The 14,729-nt window shown below is 41.1% G+C and overlaps 1 protein-coding gene across 4 annotated transcripts in view; it reads left to right on the top strand.

The window, feature by feature from the left end:
- Alg5 (ALG5 dolichyl-phosphate beta-glucosyltransferase) overlaps positions 1-14,729 on the top strand; it is a 28,239-nt gene that overhangs the window by 3,463 nt on the left and 10,047 nt on the right. For all 4 annotated transcript variants that reach the window (XM_090342275.1, XM_090342278.1, XM_090342280.1 and 1 more), the window contains 4 exons: positions 1,461-1,529; positions 2,112-2,204; positions 3,864-3,977; positions 10,048-10,107. In XM_090342275.1, the coding sequence (XP_090198401.1) occupies positions 1,461-1,529; positions 2,112-2,204; positions 3,864-3,977; positions 10,048-10,107 (336 nt within the window). The remainder of the gene's footprint in view (positions 1-1,460; positions 1,530-2,111; positions 2,205-3,863; positions 3,978-10,047; positions 10,108-14,729) is intronic.

Here is a 14,729-nt window from a genome sequence, read left to right as displayed (position 1 = left end):
GGATAGTGCCTAGGCCCTGAATTCACGCCCCACAACCAGCAACAGCAACAAATAAACAAGATCTAAAATTAAATTTTAATTAATTGAAGAAAATTAAGTGGGCACGATGACTCACACTTGTAATCCTGACTACTCAGGAGACAGATCTGAGGATCAAGGTTCAAAGCCAGCCAGGCACTATAGTCCGTGAGACTCTTATTTCCAATTAATCACTAGGAAAAATTAAAATTAAAAAAAAAAAAAAGAGGGCTGGGAGTTTGGCCTAGTGGTAGAGTGCTTGCCTAGCATGCACCAAGATCTGGGTTTGTTTCCTTGGTACCACATACATAGAAAAAAGCCAGAAATGGTGCTGAGGCTCAAGTGGTAGAGCTTCTAGCCTTGAAAAAGTCCAAGGACAGGCCCTGAGCTCAAGCCCCGGACTGGCAAAAAAAAAAAAAAAAAAAAAAAAAAAAAAGGTGGCTCAAGAGGTAGAACAGTAGCCTTGAACTGATGTGCTCAGGGACAGCACCCAGGCCCAGAATTCAAGCCTCACGACCAAAAAAAAAAGAAAGAAAATTATAATACTATAAGGAAAAGTTATTTAACTACCAGTCTTAACTTTTCCCAGAGACTGCCACCATTATTATTGTTTTTTTAATTATCTTTTTTGTCTGGTTGTAGGGCTTGAACTTGGGGTCTGGATATTTGTCCCTGAGCTTTTTCACTCAAGGCTAGCACTCTACCACTTTGAGCCAGAGTGCCACTCTGGTTTTCTAGTTAGTTGGTAGAGTCTTTTCTGCCCAGGCTCTCTTTCAATCATGATCCTCATATTCCAGTCTCCTGAGTAGTAGATTCCAGGTCTGAGCTACCAGCACCCGGCTCAGCCGTCATTATTGATTGAAGAAAACTGTATATAAAATATATTTGTACATATCTTGGATTGCAGCCTAGCTTTAAAATGTAAATTAAAAAACAATAATACTAAGCAGAAGTGAAAGGAACCTTGTTCTGCAGGTTTCAGCCTCTGCTGTTACAGGGCATCTCTCTTCAGACATATGCATAGAAATGGCCCAGGAGAGCCACTGGGCCAGGCTCGTGCTGTGGAGACGTGGTACAGCCCAGTTGGAATCTCTTTCCCCCTTCCACCTCCTACATCTGTCCTTGTGCCTTGTGGCCTCTCCAGTGTGCCTCGGCACCACAGGGGCCCGGCCTCTTCCCCCAACATGGTACAGAGGAAGATGAGCAGATTTAGTAGAGTCAGTGTGTTCCCTCTTCTACTCAGTGGCTCTCCTTTTCTGTTCCTAGCCTTTTTTTATTTTGTGTGGCTTGTATACTAATACTTATGTACACACACACACACACACACACACACGCGCGCGCGCATAAATATATACATCAACACTCAATGACTTCTTTAAATGACTTTATTCATTGTGATAGCGATTATGCCAGACAATGGTATTTCAACTTGTTTTTTACAGAAACGTGATCCTTCCTTCACATACGAGGTGCTAGTTGTTGATGATGGCAGTAAAGACCAGACTTCAAAGGTCAGTGCACGGGCTTTTACACCTGCCTGTAGGTAGAAAATACAGAATCGCCATTCATACCTGGGAGGGCCTATCACCACCCACCAAAGCAAGTTAATTATGTATTTTAATTATGTATGAATGTATGTATTCATTGAATTGCGTGTTTTTAATTATGCATTGGTGTGTTTGTATTATGTGTTTATTTTTTATTTATATTTTTTTGCCAGTCCTGGGGCTTGAACTCAGGGCCTGGGCACTCTCCTTGGGCTTCCTCAAGGCTAGCACTCTATCACTTGAGCCGCAGCACCACTTCAAGCTTTTTCTGTGTATGTGGTACTGAGGAATCGAACCCAGGGCTATTCTAGACAAGCACTCCACCACTAGGCCACGCTCCCAGCCCATGTTTATGTTTTTGTAATTGACATGGTAATTGTACTTAGGGGGTACATTGTGACAGGTGGGTTACTTTATACACACACACACACACACACACACACACACACACCCCACTTTATGTACTATTCAGGTCTGGAGAAGCAGTGTATCAATGACCTCCATTTTCCAAATGGATTTGCTTCTGACTGTGATATCATTTGACAGGTAGCTTTTAAATACTGCCAGAAATATGGAAGTGACAAGGTCCGAGTGCTAACTCTGGTGAAGAATCGTGGGAAGGGCGGCGCTGTCAAGATGGTAATCTTTGTTCCCAATTCTCGTCTGGAGATATTTTTAGTTGCTTTTGCAGTCCATAATGCATACGTATTATTCGGTGTCTGGTCAAATGTGAGCACAGCAAACTTAGTAGCTTCACTTTTTTTTGTCAGACCTAAACAGCATCTAGCTGTCACATAATAGAAGGCTTGGAAAAATACATTTATGTTTGCTTTAAGATGTTAATACTATGATCTACTCGTGCATGTCTCTAGTATAGTTACTAAAGAAGGTTGTATAGTTTTCCTTTTTGTTTTTTTGTTGTTGTTGTTGTTGTTTGTTTGTTTGCTTTGTCAATTGTGGGGCTTGAACTCAGGGTCTGGGTGCTGTCCTTGAGCTTTTTCTGCTTAAAACTAGCGCTGTACCACTTTGAGCCACAGCTCCACTTGCGGTTGTCTGGTGAAGGGGTTAATTGGAGATAAGAATTTCACAACTTGCCTGACTGGGCTGGCTTTGAACTGTGATCCTACATAGCTTCCTGAGTAGTTGCGGGCATGTGCCACTAGCACCTGACTTTGCTTTTTCTTCTTACTGCCCAAGCATAATAACAAGAGCTCATTTCTGTACTGAATTGATGCACCGTCCCATAGGCAAGAGAAGCACATGCAAATGCAGGAAGGTAGACCTTTGCCCACAAGAGATGTGCAGGCCCAAGAGCTTCCTCGCCGCTGTGACCCAACAGGTAGAAAATTGAATGAAAGCCAACTCAAGTCATAGTTCCTTAAATGACTTAGTGGTTTATGCATATAGTTTGCCTACAAGTAGGCAGTCCAGGGCTGTGTTGACCAATCCCATGATGACATCAGCAGCCTAGATTCCTGTCTTTCCACTCCCTCCTCCTCATACACACAATTATCGCTGGAGTTGTAGCCCGTGTGTCCCCATTCCCAACAGGATAGGGAAAGATATGTGTCTACTACCTTACCCAATTCTCCCAGGAACTCTTATATATATCATAGACCAGAGCAATATAACAGGGCCACGTTTTTGTTTTTCTGACATATTTATTCCTAATCTTGATTTTTCAGGCTTCTATCATAAAGGAAGAAGGGCATATTATTTCTTTTTTGCCAGTCCTGGGCATGGACTCAGGGCCTGAGCATTGTTCCTGGGTTCTTTTACTCAAGGCTAGAGCTCTACCACTTGAGCCTCAGCACCATTTCTGGCTTTTTTTCTATGTATGTGGGTACCAAGGGATTCAACCTGGGTCTTCGTGCATGCTAGGCAAGCACTCTACCACTAGGTCAAACTCCCGGCCCAAGGGCAGATTATTTCTTGAGTAGTAGCTAGTAGTCTTGTGCCACATGGAAAAAGTAGCAGACTTCTGGAAGAGATCCAACCATGGTGAGCCCAGACTTTCACTTCCTGATTGCTTATTTTGATCTGCAGAGTAAACAAACCACTGCACCATAACTATCACGCATTATCCCACCGTGTCAGGTCCTCTCTTGATCCTGATGCACGGGAGGACAATAGGGCTGGAACAGGTAAAACAACTTCCTTAAAGTCACACTACCGTTCATGAGCCAGCCTAGTGCATACCTATAATTCTAGTACTTTAACCTCAGTGCTGAGACTGTCACTGCATTTAACCATAGCTTATGCCACTTTTTTTTTTTAACTTAAAATTCCTAAATGCAGGGTGTGTTCAGTTCTCGAGGAGAAAAGATCCTTATGGCAGATGCTGATGGGGCCACAAAGTTTCCAGATGTTGAGAAGTTGGAAAAGGGATTAAATGATCTCCAGCCATGGCCTGTGAGTACAAAAATATGGCAAAATAACACTCAGTCAACAACACTCATATTCTAAAGTGAAATTTTCATAAACTATACCTAGGAGTTTAAAATTAAAAAGGAGTTTTGGTGTTCCCCCAGGTTATCAGTGTTCCCCCAAGAAAAGATTATGGTAAAATAACATTCAGTTTAGCAGAAAGAGGTAGGAATGTGGCTCTTAAGTGGTAGAGTGCTGGCCTTAAGCAAAGACAGTTTAGGGACAGTGCCCAGGCATTGTTCAAACCCCAGGACAAGCACACATACACAAAAAGAGTTCTACTGTTGGCTGGACACGGGTGGCTCACATCTGTAATCCTAGCTACTCAGGAGGCCAAAGATCTGAGGATTGTGGCTCAAAGCCAGCCTAGGCAGGAAGGTCAATGAGACTCTTCTCTCCAATTAATCACCAGAAAACTGCACATGCCACTGTGCTCATAGTGCTAGAGCACTAACTTTGAGCAGATAGCTCAGGAACAGTGCCCAGGCCCTGAGTTCAAGCCCCACAACCAACAACACAAACAATAGAACACCAATGTTCCAAAGTGAAATTTACAGAGACTTCACCTAGGAGTTTATTTTTTTTAACTTATATTAAATCTATTTAATCATGAGTTGAACATTTAAGAACAACCAAATGAAAAATTCTCATTATAAAAAAAGTCTGATTGGAGCCAGGCACGGTGGCTCGTGTCTATAACCCTATCTACTCAGTGAGATCTGAGGATCTCAGTTCAAAGCCAGCCTGGGGCACTAAACACCTTGAGACTTAGCTCGAATTAATCTCTAGAAAAGCGGAAGGAAGTGGGGCTGTGGCTCAAGGGATAGGGCAGTAGCCTTGAGCTGAAGAGCTTAGGGACAGTACCCAGGCCATGACCCACAAAAAAAAAGAAAAAAAAGTCTGATTGGAAAAAATGGATGGGATGCATGCAAACACACACACACACACACACACACACACACACACACACACACACACACACACGTATATGTAAAAAGAATGACAACAAACAGAATTAAATTTGCTTAGCTAGGAGTTTAGAATTCGGGTTTGTTGTTGTAAAATTATCAGTGTTCACCCAGATGCAGATATTCACTGATTTCCTGAATGAGTAAACAGTTGAATATTACTATTTGGGACATATCCTCTTACTTGGCTTCTGAGTTTTTGACTTCTGCCAGTTCAATTAAGTCTTTAATTAAAAGCTTTTATTTAAAAGTGTAGCCTGAAGGATGAAAATGTGAAATGAAACTGAATCACAGAATCTTGAAAGCTGTTTGGGGGTTTTCATTTGTTTGGAGGTTCTGTTGGGCAGGGGGAAATGTTGGTGCTGAGTCTTGAACTTAGGGCTTCATGCTCTCCCTCAGCTTTTTTACCTAAAACTGCTAGCTCTTAACTGCTTGTAAGGATCAGTCTGTCATTTTAAAGTAGTGAATGAAACCTTTATAAATGTTAAATTAAAAAAGAAAAAAACCTGCTACCTACCCCTTATACCACAGCTCCACTTCTGGCTTTTTTTCTTTCTTTCTTTTACTCGTTAATTACTGGTTAATTGGTAAGTCTCTTAAATTTATCTGCTAAGCTGACTTTGAACCATGATCCTCTGATCTCAACCTCCTGAGTTGCTAATATTATAAGTATGAACCTCTGCCCCTGGCTGGACAGTATCTTTGTGAGTTTTGGTCTGGGCTGTGTCCTCAGAGCTCTCCATTCTACCCTACCCTGAGCCCTACCCGGTCACTGTGGCAAGCGTGAACTTGGTCAATGGAGGCCTTAGTGCTTCTCAAGAAGAAGCAGACTGACCCTGGAGATGGGGGCTGCCAGTGCCTCCTCCCTGGATACCCCATCCCCCTTCCCTCGTTGTTGTGATGAAAGAAACAAAACATAAAATCCCAAACACTGAAATACAACTTTAGGCTGTAAAGAGATTAAAGATGAAAGGAGAATCCAGATGTCCTTCCCGCCTCTTCAGAGCTCTTTAGAGAAAGAAAGAGAAATGGACCAGGTCCTTTACCAAACACGTCCCAGCTCCCAAAGATTCAGGTTAAGTACCTTGCATAGCACTAAGCAACAAACGAAGCTGCCCTCCATCAGGCACTGCCCCTCAAAGAGCCCATGAGGTTTTCCAGCTGTCCTCTTCATTTCAGGCAGTCAGCAGTTCTCTGAGGTGTTGTTGTTGTTTGATCATGGGACTTGAACTTGGCCTGGTTGCTGAGCTCTTCAGCCCAAGGCTATCGCCCTACCCTTGAGCCAAGCCCCACTTCCCATTTTCTAGAGGTTAATTGGAGATAAGAGTCTCAGGTCCTTTTGTGCCCGGGCTGGCTTTGAACTTTGATCCTCATATCTCAGCCTCCTGAGTAGCTAGGATTACAGGCATGAACCACCATACTTGGCTAGTTCTTATAAAGAACATCTATCAAAAGAATTTTTACCTTGATTATTTTCTAGTAAAGAGACATCAATGTATGAAGGTTTGCTCAGCACAAACCTACTAATTCCCATTGCCAGTTTTTTATGTGCCATACCATTGACACCGCAAGGTTCACTCTGAATCTTCTGGTTCAGTTGGTTTCTTTTTCTTTTTTGTTTTCTTTTTGTTTTCTGGACCTGGGGTTTAACTCATGGCCTAGATGCTTGCTGTCTCTATGGAAGTATGGCAATTTATTCCAATTAAACATTAGTTTTTGGGTTCTAGTCTTCAGAACAATTATCCCCTTTTCAATTCATTTAAACTACAAACTTTATAATATGCCTGGAACATATTCCTCTAAGCCTTGGAAACAGTGACTAATAGTTCTGAAAATAATGAACTTTTTGATTCCTTTATGTAGTTACATATCCAGCTCACTAGATGGCAATAGTTCAATTCTTCTCAATATTTCCAGCTTAGTACTCTAAGTTGATTTCTAATGTCTTCATAGCTGGTTTCATTTTTTTATTGCCACACATACACACAAATACACAAATACTACTATTTCTTACCTTTATTTCTGCTTACCAGGTTACATGTTCTGATCTGATTATTCTTGAATGGTCAACTTAGAAAAGTGACTTACAGACCAGGCACTAATGGTTCATACCTATAATGAGGACTGCTCAGGAGGCTAAGACCCGAGTGATCAAGATTCAAGGCTAGCCAGAGTAAAAAAGTTAAGGAGCTTCCATCTCCAATTACCCAGCGAAAACTGGAATGGAGACACGACACAGGTAGTCACCGGTAGTAACATGAGCTGAGCAAGCAAGCTGAGTGTGAAGCCCTGAGTTCAGCTTCCCCCCCACTCCCCCTCCCCCCCTCGCCAACACAAACACATACAACCAAGAAAAAAATAAAAAGGACAATCTTTTTGTTTAAAATATAGAGAAGTGATCTGTCCAGGACCAAGCATTCTAGTCACGGTGCAATCACTGAGTCATTGAAGATAGAGTTTATCACGGGAGCTTTCTGGAGAGCTGAGTTTCAGTACCAGCAAACCTGGTGCAGAACTTTCAACAAATAACAGCTGTCAGAATAGTATTTTAGACTTCTTGAATCTCATATATATCCTGTTGTAGAGTGCTTCTTTTTCTTTGTATTTTAGACCCTTAGAAATGTGCAAAGGTAGATCAAGTGTGGGACCGATCTATAATCCCAGCACTTGAAAGGCTGAGGCTCAGTGAGCTGAAGCTTGCATTACCATGCAAGATCCTATACCAGAGAAACAAAATAAAATGTGGGGACTAGGTATGAGGTCTAGTGTGGAGAGCTTGCCTAGCATGCACAAAGCCCCCGAGTTTGATTCCTCTGTGCCACGTACACAGAAAAAGCAGGAAGTGGTGCTGTGGCTCTCTGCTATCCTTGAGAGAGCTGAAGGACTAGCTCCTGAGTTCAAGCCTCAGGACTGGCAAAAGATAAATAAGTAAATAAATTTTTAAGTAAAGAGCTTTGTTTTTCTCTCATGGAAAAACAGGCAGCAGATCCTGTGGTTCATACCTGAAATCCCAGCTACTCCAGAGGCTGAAATCTGAGGGTCAGATGAAGCCAGCCTGGGCAGAAAATATTCTTGAGTCCCTTCTCTGCAATTACCAAAAAATAAAAGTTGCAAGTGCTGCTGTGATTCATGTGCTAGAGTACTAGCCTTGAACAAAAGAGGGCTCAGGAAGAACACTCAGGCCCTGAGTTTACACACACACACACACACACACACACACACACAAACACACACACAAAACCATCAAATTAGATTTGACTTACATGGATGTCTTTCTATAAGACTGAAACTTTGGCCTTGGCAATGATCACTTATGGTAACCATAGAGAATTTCAGAAGTTGAATAATCTGACAACTATCCAAGAATATAGACTCTATTTTTGAGACAGGGCAGTATTCTGATAGAAATATGTACTAGTTTATAATGTAACATGTGTAGAATCTGTGTCCCAATAATTCCAGGTCGAGTGGGATGGTTGGAGATTTACATAATTGAGAATGATCCTGTGTTGATAATGGGAATAGCCAGGTGATGGGTAGATGAAGTTTCATTTCTGTTTTCTTCTTCCATGATTTTAAAAGCTCAGAAATAATGAACCTGAATGTGAGAAACTTTAAGGCAAAAAACAAAAAACAAAAAACATGCTTTATTCAGCCATAGTGGTTTTAAATTCAAAGAGAGAAAACACATTGAAATATGCAAAATGTAAGATACAATATCTTCTTGTAATTGGTGAAGTGTGATTCCTCTGTGTGTGTGTGTGTGTGTCTGTGTCTATGTCTGTCCGTTGTGGGACTTGAACTCTGGACCTGGGTGTTGTCCCTGAGCTCTTCAGCTCAAGGCTGCCGCCCTACCCTTTGAACCACAGTACCACTTCCGATTTTCTGGTGGTTAATTGGAGATAATAGTCTCATGGACTTTAGTGTTCAGGCTGGCTTTGAACCATGATCCTCAGATTCAGCCTCCTGGGTAGCTGGGATTATAGGCATGAGCTACCATATCCAGCTAATGTGTGGTTTCTTTAAATAAGCACTGTGGGCTTAGCTACTCAGGAACTGAGATTCAGAGGCTGGAGGTTTGAGGCTAACCAAGGGCAGGCACCGCACCATATATACTGAACAATGTCATTGGAAATTGAAACTTCTTTCACAGCTTTTAGCCAGGCCCTTTGGGTAGACAGGCATGAATTTCTGAAATAATAACCTTGAACGAAAGTCACTTTATCCATATGCAAGTATCTGTATTTGTTAGGAAGCTGGTTGAGACAGCTGGGTTTAGTTTAGTGTTGGTATAATTCTGATAAGAGTTTTCCATAGGGAAAGTGCAGGCAGTGTGGGAGACGGTGATTGGGTTTGTTTGCATTGCTGTTAGTGTAAGTTTAACTCCCAGGCTGTTCAGTTATTGGAAGAGCTCTTTTCATTTCCTCTTTATGAACTCCATGTTCAGAGAATTGGTCTTTCTAAATTGAATTATTGGGTACTTTTTAGAACAGTGTGTAGAAGCCCTCTCCGCATTTTAGAAGTTAATCTTCTATCTGTGGTATAAATTGTCAATATTGTCCCTGGGTTGGCTGGCCTGGGATTCAGTGGCTGCATAGCCCAAACTGGCTCTGAATTGGAGCTCCTCCTGCCCGAGCCTCCTGAGTGCTGGCAGTGCAGGTTTTCAGCAGTGCCCAGCTTTGTGCTGCCTTATCTTATATGTTCCTTACGTGTTCTTTCTTTTCCATGTGCAAGATGAATTCTAATATTTACTTAAATGGTCACTGTATCTGGATCATGTTCTGGTATTCACTGTTGGTGGTTGTGGGGCATGATCTTGGGGCCTAAGTGCTATCCCTGGGCCTCTTTGTGTTCAAGGTTAGCATTCTACTGCTTGAGCTACAGCACCACTTCCATTTTCTTCAGTGTTTAAGCTTCTTAACACTGTAGATAGTTTGAAGTCCTAAATAAGCCCTTTAAATAGATTTTCTTTGTTGTTTCAGGAGTTGTTTTGTAACATGTCTAAGCATAAGACAATTACATTAAAAATAAGTATTTATAAGTGATGCTTTATACTAAAAAGCTGTTTCGCTGCTTTTTTTCCTTAGGATCATATGGCCATTGCCTGTGGGTCTCGAGCTCATTTGGAGAAAGAGTCAGTTGCTCAGGTGAGACTTCACCAGCTGGCTTGAGTCTTTGACCTTCTTCCCCATCCACATTTCTGTTTGTCAAGGGAAAGTTTATTCTCTTTAACGTACGGTCTTCCTCAGCCTCCTTTAATCTTCCTTGAAAGATTTTCAAAGTTAATTTTCTTTTGGGAGAATACAGAGAAGATACAGATTTCATTTTGCCTTAGGATGTAAGCAGTTCTTCAGAGGGTTTCCCATTCATTTATACTATGTCAGGCAAACTTTTCCTAATGATATGTTGTTGAACACTCGATTTGCCTTTTGTGCTTCTCATATTGGCATAGTTTTGTGCTCTACAGTTGAGCATTCGTAATCCTAACATCCAAAATCTGAAACTGCCATATGTTGAAAATTTCACATTATGAAACTTCGTTTCATACACATAATTATTATTTATTTTTTTGTTTTGTTTTGTTTTTTGTTTTTGCCAGTCCTGGCCTTTTAGTTCAGGGCCTGAGCACTGTCCTTGGGGCTTTTCTCCAGGCTAGGGCTCTACCACTTGAGACACAGCACCACTTTTGGCATTTCTATATATGTGGTACTGAGGAATCAAACCCTGGTCTTCATGCATGCTAGGCAAGCACTATACCACTAAGCCAAACTCCCAGCCCCCTTACGTACATAATTATTAACAACGCTACATAAATTACCTTCAGTTGATATAGCTAGGATGTAGATGAAACCTAAAACCTAAATGCATTTCATATTTGGAGTTGGTTCCCATCCCCAAAACTATCTCTTGTACATATGCAAAATATCTCAAAATCTGGAAAACATCCAAACTGAAACATTCCTCATTCCAAGCTTTTGACTAAGGGATAATCAGACTATATTTTGAGCTTCATTCAAAGTTTATATATTTTGTTTTTGTGTTTCCTTAGAAAAACACTTTTTATAAAATTTAACAAATCCTGAGTGCTTTTAGAAAGATACAAATAAATCACTGAAGACTCCAAATTCTTCCTTTTGTAGCCTGTCATAGACAAGCTAGGAACCTTGAAAAGAATCTGTCTTATGGAGAATAATTCTGTGCCATTGTTTTATGGCTTAAATTGTAGTTTTCACACTAAAATACAGGTCTCATGTAGCAAGAACAAAAAGTATCTATCAGTGGTCTATCCATTAGACTAACATATGGATTGGAGAATAAAGTGGTATTGTTCAATGTATGGCCGCAATTACCTTTTATGTGTGCCTGTACTTTATCTCTGGGCGTGGGCACTGTCTCAGCTTTCTTGCTCAAAGCTGGTACTCTACCACTTGAGCCCCAGCTTCAGGTCCAGTTTTTTTTTTTTTGCTGGTTAGTGAAAACTAAGTGTCTCATGGTTTGGAGCTGTGACTATCTGATCTCAGCCTCCTGAGTAGCTAGGATTATGGCTGTCCATCAACAAGCACCTCATTGGGAAGGAAAGATTTCCTGATGCTGACCTGATAGGTCACTCCAGTTCCAGTGCAGCCTGGAGTCCGTGGTTTGGAGCTTTCAGGTCACCTTTACGCTTATCAGACTTTGCAAGGCATTGGAGTAAAAAAATGAACTTTCCTTCTCAATGATTCTCAAATAACATAAAAGTAGGTTCTGACTTTTTTTTTTCAAATTTACTGGAGGCAGAGTCCCACATTCTCTTAAGGATTATGCCTAAATGGGGAAACCTAGTCTTTCCACTTCTTCGAAGTTATTTCAACATTTAGTCTAATATTCTGTCTGCCATATAAACGCACAGTGATAGTATTAGCCATATAGAATCTCACACTTTTAGAAATTAAAAACAGACTTTCTAACTTGCCCAGCTTTGTATGTTTCTTGGATGTACAAGGGATAGAGAAGAGAAAGTGTATGTGCAAGATATTTAGCACATTATCTGTCCTTATAAAACACTAGAAAGTGATGCCAGTGGCTCACACCTGTAATCCTAACTACTCAGAAGGCTGAGATCTGAGGATCATGGTTCAAAGTCAGCCTGGGCGTGGAAGTTCATGAGACTCTTCTCTCCAGTTAAGCAGCAAAAAACCAGAATGGCTTTCAAGTGCTAAAGTTGACTAACAACGCACACTCAGCAAGAGCGCAAAGCCAAAATTTCAAGTTCCAGTACCTGTACCAAAAAAAAAACTAAAACAAAACAAAATAAACCACAGAAACTAAAATGCTAAATTCTAATAATAGCTCTGACCCCCACATGAAATAAGCTAAGCAAGCAATAAAACTGATGATAATAAAAACTCTGGGGCCGGGCTCGAGTGGCTCACATCTGTAATCCTAGTACTCAGGAGACTGAGATCTGAGGATCGCTGGTCAAAGCCAGCCTGGGCATGGAAGTCTGTGAGACTTATCTCCAGTTAGCCACCAGGAAACTGGAAGTGGCGCTATGGCTCAAGTGGTAGAGCACTAGCCTTAAGCTTAAGAACTTAGTGCTCAGGCCCAGAATTCAAGCACCATGACCAACCAAAAACAAACAAAAACTTTGGAACTTGCATCAGTTCTGAAAATTGAACTTTTTCTAGAAATAATATTTACACAAGTCAGTGGTCCAAGTCTTGTTTGCCTCATTACCAGTCATGAAGGAATCTATCTTGTGATTCTTTTTTTTTTCTTCTTCCCTCCACCTCTAAAGCTTGGATTGGGTGCTTCAGGTATCCAGCGCACCTCCTCTGCACCAGCCAGTAGAGGGCAGCAATTGTTAGGCCAGTGCTTTTGGTAACTGCCACCCAGGAGACTTGTCCAAATCCATACATCTTACCTCATTGTTTTTTTCCAGTCCTGGGCTGGAACTCAGGGTCTGAGTGCTGTCCTTGGACTTTCTCAAGGCTAAAGCTCTACCACTTCTGGCTACAGCACCACTTCTGGCTTTTTTCTATAGGTGGTACCAGCGAATTGAACCCAGGTCTTTGTGCATACTAGGCAAGCACTCTACCACTCAGTCATGCTCCCAGCCCTCAACGCTCTTGATCACAGCTGTGACTCTACCATTTGAGCTGCATCTCTATTCTGCCTTTTTTTCCCCTAGTTAAGTTGAGATGGAGTCTGGTGGATATTGCTTTCTTGCTTTGGCTTTGAATCTGGGTCTGCAAGTCTCAGTCTCCTGAGTAGCTAAGATTACCAAGTTTTTTGGTTGTTTAAGACAATTGAATTACTGGGTCAGCTTTCCATGTCACCTTAATTCTTTGTTTATATGCTATAAACTGTGGCGATGGCTTTGTTAATACTGAATCAGTGAGTGGCTTTTTCCTTCATGCTTTCAGAAGTTTACATAATGCTGCTCCATGACTTCATTAGCTTCTTTTAGCAAAGTTAATCTATCTTAAGTATCCTCTAGATTTTTAGGTATTTTGTGTTTTTAAATGGAAACAAGATCTTCTTGTTGTGTTTTACCTGAATTGCTATACTTTTACATATGTTAGAAGTACAAGTAACTATTATTCTAAAACAAAATATATTAAGACTATTAACATTCAAGCAAAAGCACTTGTCAATATTTTCACTTGCTAACAAATAAGCTCCTTAAAATCACACTGAAAAGCATGCAAGAATACAGCCAGGTGTCAGTGGCTCACGTCTGTAATCCTAACAACACAGAGAGGCCCGAGAATTTTTATTTTTAAACATATTTCAAATAATCACTGGCACTTAGATTTTAGAACGTAATTAAATTAAGCTGAAGGTTTGTATGTCATAGATACATATCAATTTATATAATATAACTATGTCTATAGAATATATATCCTATCATATATTTTTATGTCTATGTAGTTATGTTTATATCTCCAAGACAAGGGTATGGACATGAGACTCTTATTTCCAATAAACTACTCAGAAAAAGCTAGAAGTAGCACTGTGGTTCAAGTGGTAGAGCACTAGCCTTGAACACAAAGCTCCAGAACAGTACTTAGGCCCTGAGTTCAAGCCCCAGGACTGGCAAAAAAATAAAATAAAAGTTTACAGATGTTATTTTTCTAGTTTTTTATTTCTTTTTGTTCTCCCTGAAGCGATAAGTGCTTTTTTTGGAGGTTAGGAGGTTTTCAGGATTTCTGGGAACATTTTATATGGAAAGACCTGAGCAAGCCATTGTGAGATTCCCAAAATAATTTATATGAGCTTTCCGCTCTTTCCACCTAGAGAGGAAAGACATGCTTAAAGCACATCATAACTAATGGTGCTAGGTGATAATTGGGGAGCACTAGGTCACTTCTTTTTCTTTGTGTTCTGCTCCCCTCCTGGCCTGTCACACAAAGTGTTAGCCAGGAGAGTGAAGAAAGCCTGCCCTCAGCATCCCTTATGAAGCCACTGCTGAGTTTCTATTGCCTTTGGCTGCTACCTTGAACATAACCTTGCTTCATGCTGACTACAACTGTGGGATGGGCACTGTCACTCCTTCCAGTAGGCTAGCAAGGGGAGCGTGGAAACAACTCACGAGGTCACCTGCAGCTTTTCTCCCATGTGCTGCGATGTTGCTGTGTATATTCTGTGATGCTAGGCAAGCCATGGGACCATCCCTGTGTAAAACAAAGGACTGGTGTGTACTGGTGGCTCACACTTGTAATCTAGCTACTCAGGAGGGTGAGAGCTAAGAATCACGGTTCAAAGCCAACCCATGCAGCAAAGTTGT

Source organism: Megascapheus bottae, chromosome 11 (assembly GCF_031878675.1).
Source record: "Megascapheus bottae isolate mThoBot1 chromosome 11, mThoBot2.hap1, whole genome shotgun sequence".
NCBI lineage: Eukaryota > Metazoa > Chordata > Mammalia > Rodentia > Geomyidae > Megascapheus > Megascapheus bottae.
Note: the sequence above shows the minus strand (reverse complement) of the source record. Positions and strands in the feature narration are given on the sequence as shown.